General features: G+C 37.6%; 1 protein-coding gene across 2 annotated transcripts in view; it reads right to left on the bottom strand.

Moving 5' to 3' along the window:
* cntnap5l (contactin associated protein family member 5 like) overlaps positions 1–18,822 on the bottom strand; it is a 76,711-nt gene that overhangs the window by 36,963 nt on the left and 20,926 nt on the right. For both annotated transcript variants that reach the window (XR_008806854.1, XM_056248650.1), the window contains exons 2-3: positions 15,749–15,859; positions 10,367–10,560 (exon numbers count right to left, since the gene is read on the bottom strand). Coding sequence is in view for 1 of the 2 variants with exons in the window: in XM_056248650.1 (XP_056104625.1) it covers positions 10,367–10,560; positions 15,749–15,859 (305 nt within the window). In the remaining variant the exon portion in view is untranslated. The remainder of the gene's footprint in view (positions 1–10,366; positions 10,561–15,748; positions 15,860–18,822) is intronic.

The following is an 18,822-nucleotide window of genomic DNA, read 5'->3' on the forward strand; positions in this document are numbered from 1 at the left end:
ATTAGCAGCGTGTGCTAGACGACACTTGTCAGGATTTGACTTCGGTTTGGGAAGGGAAAAAAACGGACACCCCCCTCCAACCTCTCTGGGAAACGCGTATCTGTGTTACAAATGCCCCAGGCACAACGTTTAACCATATTTTTGATAAAACTACGACGGTAATAGCCTGCCGAGATCAAAAATATGAGACGCCGGTGTTAAAGTCAATGGAGCGCTGTGAAAAAGTGTCGGACCTCTGTGGGAGCTCGTTCTTGGCTGCGCTGTGATTGGTCAATCTACATGCTAGGGTGTGGCTTAGCCAAAGGCGAATTATTTTATATTGTCTATATTATTGTGCCCTTCGTGTGGAGCACATGAATGACCAAGTGAAGTCGTATTTACAAGCAGGAAACTTGGAATTCCAGATTATACCAGAGTTGCGACAATGGAAAAGGAGTGTCAATTTGAAAAGGTGCAGAAAGCATAACGTGAATGGCATTGAAAGGGTTTGCTAGTTATTTTAACTTTATATGCTGTATTTGAATCATTTTGAAGGCATACTGTACAGAACAGCTTATGGACAACACGTGTGATGTTAATCACCTTTCAGGGTTCACTTTACATAACAAAAATAAATGTTCAGTTTTGATACCATGTACAAAAGTGAATCCAGATGTAGTTATCTGGGTTTATTCTTCACAATATAGCCTAATTCTTTTGTTTTATTTACGCTAAGTCCATGTTATGTTTCTGACTCTAACAGGTTAACTTGAAATCAGAATATGTGTCATTTTTTCACCAGGTTTCAAATCAACACACCCCTTACAACGTCACAACTTGTGTATCATATGGAATTCATATAGTTTCCCGCTTGTAAATAATAGGGTTGTGTTGATAGACAATAATATAGTAGATCAACGATAGTCAGAGATATTGCCGATAGCTGATGTCTTTGACGATAATCAATCGTTGGCTCGTTTTCTTCTTATTATTATCAAAGTGTTATAGATTTCAATGAAATAGTTTCAAGACAAGTTACGTGTCTCAACAACCTACATGTCCCCGCATTTTTTCCAGACAAATTATTTGTTATTAAAGTGCCTACGTTCACAAACCACTGTTAATTTTAACAGAAAAGCAAGCATACTGCATGGTTTGGCATGGCAGCCAAAACAAATAATAAATAACAATTGCCTTACCTAATGCAGCAAAATCCTGCGTTTGGGCCAGGCCCAGTTCCAGAATCAAATCACAGAGGGTGCTTCTGAAATTAATGAGGGTATTTTTGTCTCGTCCTTTGCTATATGGTTATCACTATCAGTCATTGCAATTTTGAGAGTGAATCCCGCATTTATATGTGGACGGGCCTATGTATTGAAACGTGTATGCGGCCGCTTGTCATGCATGAAAAAACACAAGTTTTATTCAAATTCTGTATATATTATATTAATTATTATATCGCTTAGACAGCGTGCACAGGGATGTCGATGGGAGGGACATCCCCCCCACCCCATAAAAACTGCCAAGTGACACATATAGTCACAAATTATATATATTGTGCAAGTGTGTGTATACAAGTGTGCTTGTTATAAAAGAGACATCATTTCTTGAATAGTTGTTTGAACATGGCAAAAACAGCATTGTCATTTGACCCTCCAGGACTGAAATTGCACATCACTGATCTAATCATACATTTGTGTGCACTTATGTTTTTGTACACATTTATAAAAAAAAAAAAAAAAAAAAAAAAAGAACAAATGTAAGCCCACATTTGAAAGACGAAGGGCTGCATTTGTATCTGAAGCAGTTCATATCAACCTGCAAACATATGCAGTGCCACCTTGCCAGGAAAAACAATCAAACTAGGTCTGCATGCACCGGGACAATGAGGCGGTAAAATGTGTTCAACAATATTGGACTGGAACATATCAGGTATTGCCTCTGCATCGGACTGAATTATTTTGTCTTGCATGCCCAAACATACAGTGCACCAGGCAGAGCGGTGTTTACGTCTGGCTGCTGCTGTGCACAGGATATGGCCATCAAACAGTCACTTCAATCTCTCCTGCCTGAACATGACCATCAGACCAGGGAGAAGCTGGAGTGTAATATCACGGCCGTTGTCTCATGTAGTGCGAATGTCTTTGTGTGTGGACTTAAAGACTGAGGAGGATACTGAATTTAGATATGGAGTGGATGTGGTTTCCTGTATTGTCACGCTGCTTCACGTCATGCCTCATTACAGTGACACTACAGCGGTGGCAAAGGTATCAGCAGCGCGCACGCACACACACACAGTATGTCATTGAGAGTTTTCCACATTCTGCCATTAAGAACATACACAATGGGTCTTTTTCACTAACCGTGGGTACTTCTTGTCCGTAAACTTCATGCAACAATGATGATTCATAAATAAGTATGCACTTTTTTCTTTCTAAATTTAAAGCCGTATTTAGAGCCATGTGTATGCAAGACTCCCAGATTCTGCATAAAAATGAAGCTGATCACATGTCATCTAGGCCTATTAAAATAGTACTGTGGTTCAATTGCTTTTAAATGGCTGTCCAGACACTATACAGTTCAAAAGTGATGCATCGGAATGAAAATTCTGGGCCGAAACTAGGGTTGCCAACTGTCCCGAATTAGCCGTGACGTCCTGATTTTTGAGCTTAATTTATTTGTCCCGATCGGGACCTGTCTTGTCCCGATTATTGAGTGCTACGCTGATCTGACTGATACAACAGCAACACGACACGTAAATGAGTTAAAATCTCCTAGAATCTAGAGCTGCGCATGCGAGACAGAACATAGCCTACTGCAGGGGTTTTCAAACTTTTTGTGTGTGTGGACCACTATTTGTAATCAAGAATTTTCGCGGACCACCTCATAATACACATAATAAAATATGTCTACACACAGTCCTACCTGAATTAATCCACACCTCTAAATAGACTTACTAGCACTAAAACTATAACTGGTCATCACAGCAGTAGAACAGCTTGTTAAAAGAACATTTACTGCACACGACGGCTGCCACATATTTAATTTATTTATTTACTCAAGCGCCCGAGGGCATAATCAGGTTCATTTCAGGGATGCAAACATGTATGGTCAAAAAAGAGAGAGGTAATCGAAGCCCTCGCCCCGCGGCAAATATCCAGATACTTACATTGCCGCCAACCCCTGCCACCCCTATAGGCACATATAGTAAAATGAAATTCAAATAAAGTTTTGTCAAAAAAGGTTTTATAAAAAGATAAACCTCACATATTTCAGCCTTTAAATAATTTTTCACAAAAAAGGTTTTATAAAAAGATAAACCTCACATATTTCAGCCTTTAAATCATTTTTATAAAAAGAATGAGTCAAAAAAAGATAAATTACTTGCCATTTACATTGATGCACATTAGCAATCTTTTATTATTAAAAATAAAATTCGGTCCGATTTCCCGTGCTGTCTGTCGTTGCTATGCAACCATGCACTGCGCTCTCCACAACGACAAAGAAGTTTTAGTAGCTAATAGATTTACACCATCGAAAAACGCTTGCTGTAGCTCTGCTACAAGATTTATTTACGGAGAAGAGAAAAACACCCGTAGTGTTTGGGTGCAGCCGGTGCACCCCCATTGTTCATGTTGACTGAGCTTTCAATGTTTACGGAAAGGATGAAGCTGATTGGTTTGTTCTTGTCACATGAACGGCGGTGCGTTTGCGGCATTATGAAAAGTTGAGGTGTTTTCATCTCGCTGCGCCTGGAAAAAATGAGCGCGTCGCTTCAATTATGAGCGCGCTTGCCGTGCGCCTACATGAAATAACGAACTTGAGAGCGCAAACGACACGATCGCGAGCGACGTTTTGGAGACCCCAGTAAAAGATACAGCAAGAAACACTATGGTTCACACTTGCGCGCATACTGCTGTTTTGGCGAGCACGAGCAGTGTTCTGATTTGCTTATTTCTTATTTACTTGTTTGGTGGAGGCAATCCAGAATTATTGTTGGTGAAATTATAATCAGACAAATATTTAATATAATGTCAAAATATTTGCCTCTGCCTCTTTTCTCTTCAGAGAACCTGTTGCTATCCACCGAAATAGGCCACTAGCCTATTTTACTAATCACACAATAACTTGACAATTTAATTAAATTTTATATCAATATAGGCCTACATATTCTTTTTACTTTTTTTATGGGAATTTCCTGGTAAAATGAAGGTAAACAAATATTATGTTGTATTTTATTTTGCCTTTCCACGGACCACCTGCAGTACCCTCACGGACCACTAGTGGTCCGCGGACCACAGTTTGGGAACCACTGGCCTACTGTATGTCCGAAAAACCGAAATCGCCAAAATATAGTAATATGTCCCGCATTTTTCTTTTCGGAAGTTGGCAACCCTAGCCAAAACTGAAACTTCTAGATGCACTTGGCCGAAAACCGATACCGAAACCGAAAATGCCTTTTTTTTTTTTAAATATATATAATTATTCATTTCTTTTTAAAAACATTTTTTGTATAATTGTATTATTATAATACTTTTTAATTAAATACAATAATTTAATGAATCTGAATTTAAAAACTACAAGCCAGTAAAAATAAAAGCAAAAGGAATATATTTACTTTTAAAGAAATCGTTTTTTAAGGACTACAACAAACGGCTGGTAGGGACCACACTAAATTCCTCCCGGGTTAGTGACATCACTAACCCTAAAATGTACATAAACCACGCCCCGGGAACACGCAGTCCATGTTGAGAAGAGGAAGAGTTGTTGTAGTCGAGCACATTTGTGAGTCTGCTCAAGCTGTCGCATCCGTCTTTTCACATGCAATACAGTACGTAACACAAATGCAATAGCATGCCACTCTCTAGGCATCTTACAACAGTTCCCACACGAGCGATTTTATAGACTATCATGACAAAATATGCTAATTGAAGATAGTTAACTCCACATCAGCAACATAAATTCATCAACTAACCATTCAGAAACGTCCTGTTGCATACATGTTGTCCCTTCTTTTTGAGTCTCTCCATCATTGTCCGACTCCGGTTTGAACATAAAAGGCAGAACAATTTCTGACATTTTAGTGCTTGTCTGTGTGAGGTAATCAGAGCTGCTAACACACACACACACACACACACACAAGCTCTTATTTTACATATTGTAAAAAGGGGCATTATACCACCCCTTTAAAGTAACATAAAAATTAGACAGAAAAAAGGCCTATACTAAAATAACAATATTATTCAGCTCTACGCAACAGAATCAGATGTAACAGATTTAATTTTTGACCAATTATCAAAATAAAGTAGTCCTACAAATCTATTATTATCAGAGCATGTGAGCAGATAGCAGGGAGCAGATCAGTGAACGAGAGGGTAGCGTCATTTTACCAGTGTTGCCCAGCACGGCTATACACACACCATATTACAACAAAGTAGGGCTATTGCAAACAGAAACAAGTGCAGAGAAATTTCATGTCGGCTCGTTTTTGTGAGCAGACGTTGCTTTTCCGGTGAGGGTGAACGGTACATTAGTGGAGCATTTGGGCCGTGAGCGACTGAGAAGAGCGTGCATCCGAACACTTAGTAGTCGCTTTGAAGTTGTGCATCTTCGGAAGTGGAGTGGCTCGCAAAGTTACAAAACATGCTGAATGCCAGAATAAAACCTGATTGCTGAACACGGAGGAGAGGTGCGGCATATTTTTGGCCTTTTGTTCTCTTTCGGCCAAAAAACGAAAATGCCATTTTCGGCCGCTAAATTTCAGTAGCCGAAATTTTGGTGCATCCCTATTCAAAAGTTTGGGGTCAGTAAGATTTTGTTTTCGAAAGCCTCTAAAGCGCACCAATGAGGCATTTATTTGATCAAAAATACAGTAAAAACAGTATTACTGTGAAATATTACGTTTACAATCTAAGATAACTTCATCCTACATAAAATTATTCTACTATACTGATTTGGTGGTCAAATAGTTCTTAAAATTATAAAAAATGTAAAACAGTTGGCAGCATAATATTTTTGTGGTCTCTGTAATATTTGTTTTGCAGGATTCCTAAATGAATAGAAAGTTCAAAAGCATTTATTTCAAATTGAAATCTTTTGTATATCCTAATTCTAAATGCATTTACTGTTACTTTTGATCAATTTAACGCATCCTTGCTGAATATGTATTCATTTCCTACATTTTTTATTTATTATTATTTTTTTAATGGTAGTGTGTGTGGGTGGAAAGCCCTTACATGGTTTTCCCAGGTATATGCTGCTTCTCAATTAAAAAAAACAACAACCCAGATTAATTAACATTAACATTAAAGCGAGGCTAAGAATTTTTTTTAATCTGTACACACCCGTTTTGGCAGAAAATCAGCTTGGGTATCTTTTCTGTACACATAAGTAATAAAATGTACAATTCATCAATACTGCATGAAACCCACTCACTCTAGTTCTTTGCTTGGATTGTGGATGCCTTTATAATGCTTCTCAACTGCTTTCTTCTCTCTGACATGCACACAGGAGGCAAAGGTCAATGGATATAGATATAGATAAAAGCAAATAAAGGAGCGAAATGTACTGTACAGCTGTTGAAAATGCAGGTGAGGCAGGTAGGGGGGACGGTGGCTAATGTAGGATTTAATTGTCAAATCGCACCACCTTCATGCTGTGGTGAGAATAAATGCTTTGTACAAGCAGGAATAAAACCTCAGCTGTAGGCCAACTCCAGGCCCCAGAAAGCTCTCACATAGATGGTGGGAAAGAGAGAGGGATATCTGCGCAACAAAAACTTAACTTTATTTTTTAAAAACTGGCGCAGCAGTATTTCTGACATCATGACAAAAGAATGAATCATGACAAATTTTCTCTTTGTAGAATCACCGCTGTATTTTCCCGTTCTCTTCCATCCATTAGCCTCAACCCTTCCGTGCCAATAGATAATTATTTTTCAAACAGTGTCATAGTTCGCATGTAACCATACAGGTGTACATTAACAATCCAAAATCATTAACGCACAAATGCACAGTCAGAATGGCTTCATAAATACCATGTAAGAGGCAGAATCACACCATTTGGATTTATATTGACTTACTGACTCACATGTTTACCATGATTAACAGCTAGTAGCTGGTGGGCAGTAACGATGAGAAGAACCTTATCTAATGGGCAGCGTGTTTCGGTTTAGTCAAAGTGGATGACTGTATTTTGGCGTTAAACAGATGGCATCGGATTCTGTCTGTCTGGCTCACTGGCATCTGCTTCAGCTGGCATGGCAGCTCACCTTGGCACAGACTGGCACCTCTGTGAGATGGTTTCCTCCTCTGAATGGGTAAACAAGCAAAATTCAAGGTCCTATTGCCAGTGTGTGCCCAACAAGCACAGTTTCTCCTTTCGCATGCATCTCCTTTTGGCCACACCATAGCTTACACCATCTCGATTGGTGACAGACTTGATATTTCAAGGTGAAAATAAACCTGCTGGTTAGGCTGGAGGCTGAACAAATGGATTCCTTTTCTATTTCTATGCTGAAACTTGGTCAACCAACTGTTATTCATCATAGAAATTATTTTTACTATTTTACTATCAAATTACTATTATGTCTTCCCAGTAGACAAATATCCATCTTATTAATTAATAATCTAAAATAATTAAGCAAATTAGCAAGATGTCCTTCAGAATAATTAATGTTCAATTCAATGTGTCACCAGCATTTTCACAGTGGACTCTGGATACTTAGAATTCATTAATAATAAGTAATATTCCCTCCTATCAGTTCATTAGGAAGAAAAGCAAGAACACAAGATTGATTGACATTTCTGGGAAATTTTACTTTTAGTCTGAAGGAAAGTCTCAAAATAAGAGGATGGAACTCAATGCAAGATGGAGATCAGATCCATTTAAATTTCTTCTCTGTGGAAAATCACTTCACCAAAACAAGCCACTAGAGAACTGCAGGATTAATTAACATAGTCTAATGAATCATTTGTATGTGCCGCATGCACTGACAGGTCTTAAGTGACCCAGAGTGTGTTTTATTGATCTCAGACAGGGAGAATAATTTATCAACATATTCCAAACAAAATTCCATCACTGAACGCAGTTCATCATAATGCCTTGTGCTTCATTGCATCTTGCATCAATGCCACACACACGCCATTCAGATCCCTGTGATTTGAATCAAAATATAGGCCGGAATATTTGACAATCAAATGGAGTAAAAGACTCAAAGTAAAAATAAAGTTTGCAGGTGACCCATGAATTGGTAAGTAGCAATGATCAACAACTCAACACATGAATTGGTTAGTAGCAATGAAAAATAAAAATAAAAATCAAAGCTTAGGTAACACTATTTTAATGGTCCACTTTAGACATTCTACTTACTATAAGTAACTTTACAACTAAACATCAATTAACTCTCATTAGATTATTAGTAGACGGATCTGCTTAATATATGCTAACACTTTATTTTGATGGTCCCCATCAAAACATTCTGTACTAATTTGAAACCTAACACCTAACCTAACAGTATACTACAGTCAAATATTACTCTAATGAGAGTTAGTTATAGTTAGTCAGATGTCTAAAGTGGACGATCAAAATAAAGATATTTCAAAATAATAAATACTATGATAGTACATAATGCTAAAATAACACTGTAGAGAATACACTTTCTATAGCTATGGATAAAAAGCATAAGCTTAATATTGTCTTCTCTGAAAACAGCTTATGACACTCATAAAGCTTGTTTGTCAAGCTCTTCTAGGGTTGTCAAGGTACAAAAATTCGGTTGCACTTAATTTTACAGTCCTGTTCCGCATGTACATACTATAATTTACTTATTATAGCAATTACAATAACTGGGTTATAACTAGGTACTAACCCTGAACCTACCCCTATACCTGGCCCATGTAGGTACCTTATATTACCAGTACTTTCTTGAGTAACTACACTGTGAGTACATGTACTGTAAAATAAAGTGTAACCAGAATTTCAGCAGTCTGTATCAATGCCAGTAAAATTTCATTGTGCTCTGTACCGATTTTAGTACCACAGCAAAAAATGTTGAATTAAGTACTTTAAAAAATTGTGTCCGGTTTTGTCTCGTCCGTTGGTTATCACAGTCAATCATCGCTGTTTTTCGATTCAATTGTGCATTTAAATATGGTTTTCAACCCAGAAAATTTGCAGTGTACTTAGCAGCATGCAAAACAAAAATTCTATTCAGATTGTGATGGGGTAATAAACAGAAAGCAAGAGAAGTGCCCTCCCTTTATAATCACTAAGGCGGTCAATGAGCGCCTTTACATCATGCACGTTCTAACCCCAATTATGTTTAATAAGCCGACAATGCATGTGGCCATATAAACGCGTAAACCCGTTTTCCTTTATCGGAGTAAAGTCACAAACGGCTTAAGCATATTTTTGGCCCTTCACCCCGAATTTTCCCGGCATATAAAAACATTAACCTGCGTTCTGTCGGTTTATTGAAGTGTGCATTTAAAATTTGTCTGCAGAATAAAGCGCATCCAAAGAGCGAGCGTTTCGCTGTAGGGGCTGAGGAAATATCTCAACTAACAATTTATAAACTCTTTCCTGATACAAGAAATTATAAAAAATTAGTTCTCATCTTGTGCAGAAGTGCTACAGTTAAGATGCTGAACCTGTAACTGCATGAGAGGATAATATGAGTCCGTAAGTTTCCCGTTGACATGTTGGATACACGAATGGTTACATTTTGACATCACTACTGGGAAATAAATAAATTAATTAATAAAGTCTTGTAAACCCGGCTTTCTTGCGTTGCTGGGTTATCAGTAGGCATGTAAACCAGGACAACGGGTTATTTCAATAAGCTGTCTGCTGTTTTTTGTGAGTTATAAGCATTTTGTTGTTTACGTACTCAATATCTAAAGTGCAAGTTCACTGAATGCTGCCGCCTTGCGAAAACTATTTCTTTAATGAAAGGATTCACGAGCGTGCGTTAGTTTTCAGCGGTGTGTTAAGCAGATTCTGACTAACTTGCTGACTGACTGACTAATGTCATTGCGTTCACATCCTCAACAGATATGATTGTGATGGGCTACAATGCTTATAAAGAAATGCTGAAAATATAAACCTTTGACGCTCAGAGAGCGCTCAAACAAACATAAATGAGAGCAGCGTCTATCAGCAGGTACTGAACATACCAGGTACTGCAGAAATGTTGATACCGTCAATTTGTTTTTAGCACCAACTGGTACCGGTACATTTGACAACCAGAGTCTCTTCTATTTAGTTATGGTTGCTATGGTTTCATTTCTCACTTGTGCTAAAGGTTTCTTATCATTGGTGTCCCATTATTCAAACAATGCATAATAATGTCTAGGCAATCACTCAAGATGCATGTTCCTAGACTCACCCATATCACATCCTCTTGTCTATATGGTCTCCAGGTTCGTCCAGAGTCACTATACTGTAGCTGGTAGCGGGCCACCCAGTCAGAGCTGCCCCAGCGACCCTGGGTAGCAATAGATGTGACTTTCAACCTGTCCCGTAGGTCCAGCTGCAGCCAAGGTTGTTGGTCTTCTCCATTCGGAGACCAACCCCCATCACCTACAGGGGCAGATCAAGAGCCAGTGATTTGAAGAAGATTTTAAGAAGGAAAAAAGTGCAGAGGAAAGAAAAAGAGTTTAAGCATAATTTTCCCCACAATTCAAGCACTTACTAAGATTTCATACCCCCGTTCATCATGCTGACAGGACTGAAGCTTAGTGGTCAGAGAAAAAATGAATTAAATTTGTTCCAGTAGTTTTGTGGCTCAGTCTCTCTCTTTTTGTGATAGAAATCGACAATCCCTAGAGGAGAGTTGACAGACCTCAGTGCAGTATAATATTACTGCGGTTAAAAAAGGCAATTTGGAAATTACACAGCATATTTCTACACTTGCATGTCTTACTAGTTTTTCTAGTTGCATGTTTTTCTGCATCTCTTATTCAGAATGGAAAATAAAAGCAGGTCTCACACACACTTCACAGAATTCTTGGAAATATTTGTCCACCCACGCAGACCTACTGAGTACCCATCTCCTTTTCTTTTTCTTTTGCCAGAATTCAGCAAACGGTACCCGCAGAAAGAATGCTGGCAGAGAGGACAATCTATAAATCAAGCAAGCGGTATATTAAAGGAGTTGTGTTTGATTTCTGCAAGTGGCATGATAGCAAAGAAATGACACACACCTTGGAACAACAATAAAGAACACTGCCCATGTTATCAAATGCAAACATTTGAAGAAAAAGTGCAGCCTCTAAAGATCTGAATCTGCCAAAGAAATTTGCCTGTTATGTCGTTCGATATGTATTGTCTACAAAAATATCATGATTATTGTTTTAACGATGCATTACAATTTAGAATTACATTTAAGACACAATATTGTCAACAAAAATGTTCTAATTAAACACACAGCAGTGTTTGGATACTGATAAAATCAGTGTTTTGAATGGATCAGTTTAATGAATTATTCAATGATAAAATGAATCTGCTGTTTGAACGAATTGTTTGAATGTATTGTTTCAATAAACTGTTTGAGTGAATGACTCACTGACTCAACTCATTAAGACAGTTACTTGCCGCCACCTATAGTACTGCCGGTTTTAGTTTCATATTTAAAGTATTGTTTTATTTTTATATTTAAGCAGTTGTAAATGCATTCAATCCACCTCTGATCTGCATTAAAAAGTCAGTGTAAATGCCACTTCAGATACAGCTTCTGTGCCACTTCTGTAGTGCAAATATGGATACAGATTTTATTTGATTGGTAACGGTGTCTTATTATTTTAACTGAATTTATTGATTAAATGTAAGAATTTGACATCAAAGATTATGCATCCATCTAAAAAAGTAATAAAATAATTACACTATGAAGGTAAAAGTCCCCTGGAAATCAGTTTAATGGGTAAAATAATGCATATAGTGGAAAAGTTCATTTCTATTACTGCTGTGAATTATTCACTGCACAGAATATGTAGAATATGAAAGGCTTCGGGAGTCAGCTGTCCATGACAGGCATAAACCAGTCAAGGCAACAGCACAAAACCACTGAGCAAAATATCGTTTAATTATCATTATCGTTAATCATTTGTGTCAATATCGCACGCCTCTAGCTCAAGTTGCTTTTAAAGAGAACATAAAGCTGGTGTGGAAAAAGGAAACCCTCAAGGTCAGGTGTGACAGGGTTGCCTCGGGGCAAGTCAGAACAAGATGGTCGGATAATAAATGCTTCATCAGAGCTGTACATATCATCTGTAAAGATTTTCACACAAGGTCAGGATGAACACTCTGAGCTTGTTGGATTTTACTGTAGGCTCCATGAGAAGGCAGATAAGATTCTTTTAGTATGTGCATCCAGAATTTTTTTTTTTTTAGCATGGGCGGTTTGTTTAATTTATTAAATCATTTCCAACCTGACATAAATAACAGGCACAGACATAAATGACAACTTACAGATCTTGTATTCTAATGACAATCAGAGACAGATAATAAATAGATGGATAGATCTAAAGATAACATTTGGTGTCTGCACACGTTTGGATCAGGCTGGCAGTGACTGGGAACGGGCTGCCTGTCTGTGTCTCACAGTGAAAGAAAACCTCCTGCTGTTACTAAGAAAGAGGCATGATGTGAAAAAGAAATGCCTTGGGGATGACACGGGCAAGCCGCCATATCGTAGCCCCACTTATTACCGCTGGAAGACACTGTTAATCCAAAAAGTTACGAATCTACTACCAAGTTTGGTATTGGGATAATTTGCGAGTGCCACCAAGCATCATAAGGAAGTTCTTAGAGTGTGTTTGGCCCATGAGGTCAAACAACTTACAATGCACAAAACAACGCTCTCAAAGGGCCTCAACATAAGCTGGTATTTTTGGCATGTCTATGCTTAACTACCTAATTGGCTGGGGAGTTTTCTCAAGTGCTTCTTCAGACTGTAATCAGCTGCTGATTGTTAGGTTGCATTAATCAAACTGCTCTCACCTCCCTGAAGTAAAAACCACAACACGTTTGCGTAGTCATAATTGATACAGTCCTCTTCTTATACCTCGTGCTTTGCCAAAGCTCAGTCTGGCAAAATACTTTGTCTGTGAGTGTTTTAGGATCATTAAGCAAATCATAAGCAGCCATTATACTCCTTCTGGGTTTGATTCCCAATGGTTTTTGGGGCTGTTGTTGTTCTGGAAACCTGAATCCACCGGCATTTCTGATGAAAAGGGATATACTGTAGTTCACCCAAAACTAAATCATTTACTCACCCTCTCATGTTGTTCCATTTTCCATGTGCCATGCCATGTTCCACTTTTTTCAATTAGGACTGACTTTTCTGTGTCCAAAAACCCACTGAGATAGATCTCAAATCCAAATATCATATTTTATGTACCACAGAAGAAAAAGCTCACACAGGTTTGGAATGACTTGAGGGTGATGACAGAATATTCATTTTGGCTAAACTTTCCTTTCACTTGCATGTAAGGAAAATCTTACACCGTGTCCTAAGCAGACCCTCAGATATAACACGACTACAAGAAGTGACACAATCAATCAAAATCACAGCCAATAAGGAGAGTGTGTGGGCGGAGCAATGAAGTACATACCGGTAGATTATAAAATTCATATTTATTACACTTTAAACATTATTAAAACTACATACCGAGAGACTGAAATAATCTTTGTCATAGAAATACACTTTGTTTTCAAGATCTGAGGTGAATTATTCATTGTAGCTTTCAGTACGGCTCACGCAAGGTCACGCAAAATGATATTTAAACTCACAATAAATGCTTTTAACATTAAATAAAGAAAATAATCGCTACATGAGACTATCATTGTCATACCTTGTATGGTGTTGCTCCAGCCGCAATGTCACGGAAATATAGAAAAGACGCCTTTTAATCGTGTGTCGCGGCGTCGCATCAAGTCTGGTTAGGATATGGTGTTATTCAAAAAGCGAACCAGTTCTGGATTTCCTAAAGGCATTGTAAGCCTAGTAGATCAAAGAGACCACCGGTCCCAATCTACCTAGGCTTACACTTCTTTTGGAAAATACACACCTGAAAAAGAATAGCTGTTGCTTGACAATTTACAAACACTTATTAAAAACGAGAATTTGTTAACACTGATTTGAATATTCAATGACACCGGCATTAAGAGGAAAAACTCTCCCTCACGCTCGTCAAGCAGGAGTCACTTGGAGAAGTCGGCAGCTTGTTGACTCTTGAGGAGTTTAGTATGAGCGTGCGATGTGCGTTGTGAAGGTGTGTTGGGGACACTCTACAACTGTGGAAAAACACCTTCTGTACTGAAATTGGAGAACCAGATTCAGTGCAGTGCACCTTATGAACATGGTGTTAACTTGAACTGCGTTTCTGTCAATGCGTGACTACAGCTTGTTAATAAAAAAACGTTTTTTGATTGATCCATTTCAATCCGCCTTCATTTAGCAAGTGCACTTGTGCAAAAAAAAATGTCAAGTTCAACATTTTTGTTGATGCTGCTGATAAAACAGCTTTGCGAGACTACAAAGAGACATGCATTTGTTTTTGTGTGTGTGTGTGTTTCTTCTGTAAAAGTTTCCCCGGATATACTTCCCTATTAATGCACAATTTTCCTTACAAATTATATTATCAGCATTACAATTTGAGTAAATGTAGCTGTGTAAAATGTAAGGGATGATGCCACCCTTCTAGAACAATGTGCATTTACATTGTAAATTGTAACATATTTGTAACATATTTAATGGCATGGAATTACAGTGTAATTAGTGTTAGCTCACTATCTTAGCCTTTTTTAGTGCATTAGGTGAGGTAAACTGATAATATTAGTGATTCTCATTTCTTTATCAAAACACAAAAACTGGTACCGTTTTGGAGAGAAATTGGGTATTTTTTAATTTCTCTATTTAACCCATCTCATGGTGTGTGATGCTGAACTATCGTGTGAGTTTCTAAAGGTTTTCGAATTCTTTGCACAGTTATGAACATTGATATTTTATGTGTAACAATAGCATGCTCAGGCTCAGTGAGCCTCATATCAGTTTTCCCCAACCAATATGATTTAAATGGTGATGAGTGTACTGTTTTGATGCATTTTAAAAAGATGGATGATAGATATTCTTCAATCTTTCTGACAAAGAACAAAAGATAATGTGAATTACAGCATGTACAATGTTTTTTTAATTTATTAATTGTAGTGCACAGTGTTTATTATAAAGGGGTAGAATCCGCAGCTCAGTATGAGTACTTTTAAATAAGCTACTTTTTTACTCAAGTTGTTTTTTCTACAAGTACTTTTTACTCTACTCACACTACATTGTTTGGAATGTAATAATACTTTTACTTGAGTATGTTTTTTCAGTACTCTTTCCACCACTGGTTATAAATAAGTTGCATATTGTCACAAGAGATTTATGTCTGTCTATGTGTTGTCACACTTAAGAAATGACTTCTAAAACATTTTCAAATCTTGCTTCAGGTACAGCTAATCACCAGGACTTTTCACATCAGTACTGCTCATGGATGACTTTTGATTCCCTCCAATGAAAGTATAAAGTCTTTTAATAGTTTTTTGCAATGTTTGTGGAAGCTAAATCGCATTACGTAAGGTATTCATACAAAGAAAAAGCTTTACGTCAACACTTTTACTGACAAGGACAAATTTCCCTTCTGCTTAATTCTCTAGTCACATAAACACAGACAACTGGATGTTATTTGATACAAACAGGGCAAGAGAACATGAAGATAGGAGCACATACCATCTCTTCTGTTGAGTTTAGAATAGTGTGGTGACCTCCTGTCAGAAAATTTTGATGAGTTCTGGAAGGAAGTTGGGGGTAGTGATGTCATCAATGGCTCTTCACAGTAATCTGGATAAAAATAGAATGAAAAGTTGCGTTCAAACCAAACAAAATAAACTTTTGTCTTTAGTTCTTTATTTGAAATGGAAAAACAGTTAAGGGTTTATTCAATTATATAAATATTATCTGATTTTTATTTTATTGTATTATATGATTCATTAGTTAAAAAATTTATATTTCAATTTTATTACATGATTTCAAAAGTATTGTTTTTGCATGCACTAATTATGAACTCAAAACCTTTTGTTTTACTGGACACAATTTACTAAAAAGAGAATTGCAGCTCATTAATGGGGTTTGAATCTGAAACAATAAAAACTCTTTTAATTGTAGTGGCATAGTTTAATTGTGCAAGGTGTGATGTGAAGACATCTGTTCTCTGTAGAGGTGGCCAGTTTGTGAGAGTTAACTAAAGTCTTGAGTCTTGCAAGCTGTTACATGTAGTCTGCCTTTCATCTGACCGAATGGTGCTGGTTTGTTATTGAACCCGGCCTATTTTTTTTAAGAATTCACTTCAACATGTTTCATGTTTGAAAGTGTCTGGGTTGTCAGGAATTTTATACTCATCCGAGATTGTGTATTATAATAGGAGTAAAAAAAAAAAAGGAAGGAAGGAAGGTTCAGAAAGGAGAAATTGTATTATCGGGTACAGTATGTGACAGCACAAGTTGAATCAGAGTGTTCATTCAAATCTTGTCAGTTCATTACAGCAGTGGTAATTTTAGTCTTTCGAAATTTTGCTCAATGTGGTTGGCAAGAATACCTATTTGATAAAGGTCAGGACACTTTTAAGTTTGGATGAAAGAGCTTCTTTATATATCACCGTACAGACATTATACAGATAATCACGCAACCAACCATCAAGCACACTAACTGCTTCTGTACGGACAAAGACTGAATGCCAAGGAAGTTCATGCGAGACCATACCAAAGATAAGATTATTGTACTTTAAAGGTAAATAACATGCCGTAATTTGCTTTTCTTGCATCCTTCAATGGCCTTCTCAACAGAAACACACGGATAAAAAGAACTCTAATGAAGCACAGCTCGACAGCCCAAACACATTAGTCTCAAGCTTCCAGAATATGCATGTATCGTCAGAATAACAAAACAATGAACAGCAGGTTAGGGAACCATTAGCTGTGTCCAGGGAGCATTTTAAAGCTCTCTCCTGTTTCAGCAGCGTAAGCACTTTGCAGCACTCTCCATGGACCAGGGTAAAAATATATCTTTATTTAGAGGGCCTTTGCATTTGTGGCAACATTTTGCCTGGCAATCACTCATTTGACATTGAATTGCCTACTCCCAATTTTGACGCTCCCAATAGCCATCTCTCCATCTCTTTTGTTCTCTACTCCTCAATCTCGCCCATCTTTCTGTTCACCCACTCTTCATTTTCTGTTTTTCCTCCTCCTTTTTCTCCATCTCACACGTACACACTCCCACTTTCTCTGCAACTTAATGAGAAAAGAGAGAAGTCTCGCCATCGTGAGGGGGCTCACATGTGTTATTGCCACCATAAGGGAGCCATAATCTGAGTCAGCAGTGCTCTCCGCTGCATCAGAGAGAACAGCTGCGGCATCGTCCTTTCACTCTCAGCTGAGCAAATGACACACAGCACCCCCTTCAGATTTACTCCTACAGTAATAAGTAGCATTTTAAGAAAGTTCACTGAAGAAAGTGATGAAGTGTCCTACTAGATGTTCTGCAAAGTTCATCTGAGGTTGATTTGTTTGCACTGAAATACAACCTCAGAGATTGCAAGTGATATACCTGACGTTTATGTGACACCCTCAAGGGTACGACATCATTTGATGAGGACAACAAAATATTTCACGTCTGAATTCAGGACCTTATAAATTTCACTGAACCACATAATTCAGAACTTTCACATGTCCTGAAAGTTATCAGGCCTTTTTTTGTGTGGGAAATTAATAAACAGGCAGTGTCAGGATTTTAAAGGATGTCAGGATGTTGACTCCAGCAATATTTCTAACAGGATTTTTTCATTAAACAAATAATTTCCCAATGGAGTGTCTAGACCTGAAGATGTTACGGATGATAAGGGCACATAAAATTGGACTAATGTTTAATTACCGTAAGCACAGACTAGGGATGGACTTACACAAACTAATAATCCCACTCAAGATTTTGAAACATTACATGTGGAGTCAACAAACGAACAAGAGCTAAGAATTGGACGATACTCTGCGAAAACTGATCCAGCAGGCTTTATTCAGATGCTTGTTGACCCATTTTGAGAGAAACTGACAATCACTACAAAAGCTGAGCAAATGAATATTCTTTGAAATTCTATACATATTTTACAGATCCTGTCATATCTGCATTAGCCTCATTCAAGCAACCCCTTTAAACCTAAATAACTAGCTTTATATTTCAAACCATGGCTGATGCCTTCAAAAATATATTAATGAGTACTGTTTTAATACAGTTCTTTATATGAATAATGCAGACGATTCCTGTCAATTCTGTTTTTCTTCCTAAGAAAGATATCAAACACATTTATAAAAATAGACAGTTGAACCTAGCAGAAAAACAAGAGGTATTTTATCAACACAAACCAATTCATAGACATTGTATTGACAGAGAACTTCAGAGCAAACATGGGCAGGGTCTGCCACTGTAAGCTGTTTCGAGAATCACTGAAATTCAGCCTATGTTAGCTGTCATTGATCTTATTGTAAATGTTTTTTTCAATGTGTATGTTTCAGTTTCATTAAAAAAATTACCTTGTAATTCGATACATTGACTACCTTCCAGTGAAACGACAGACTTCTCTCTGGTGAAATATGCAATCATTTAATCTGCTTAAACTTCGCCCCTTCCTTTCAATCGACTGCAAACTAGCAATTTGACCCGCCTCTATCCAAATCAAAAACCACATCATAGAACCAAGTCCCAGTCCTACCTTTTTCTTCACTCTGCATGTCACAATACAGAATCAATTTAAT

The sequence above is a fragment of the Rhinichthys klamathensis genome, unplaced genomic scaffold (assembly GCF_029890125.1).
Source record: "Rhinichthys klamathensis goyatoka isolate OS25496 unplaced genomic scaffold, OSU_Roscu_1.1 h1tg000056l_1, whole genome shotgun sequence".
Classification (NCBI taxonomy): domain Eukaryota; kingdom Metazoa; phylum Chordata; class Actinopteri; order Cypriniformes; family Leuciscidae; genus Rhinichthys; species Rhinichthys klamathensis.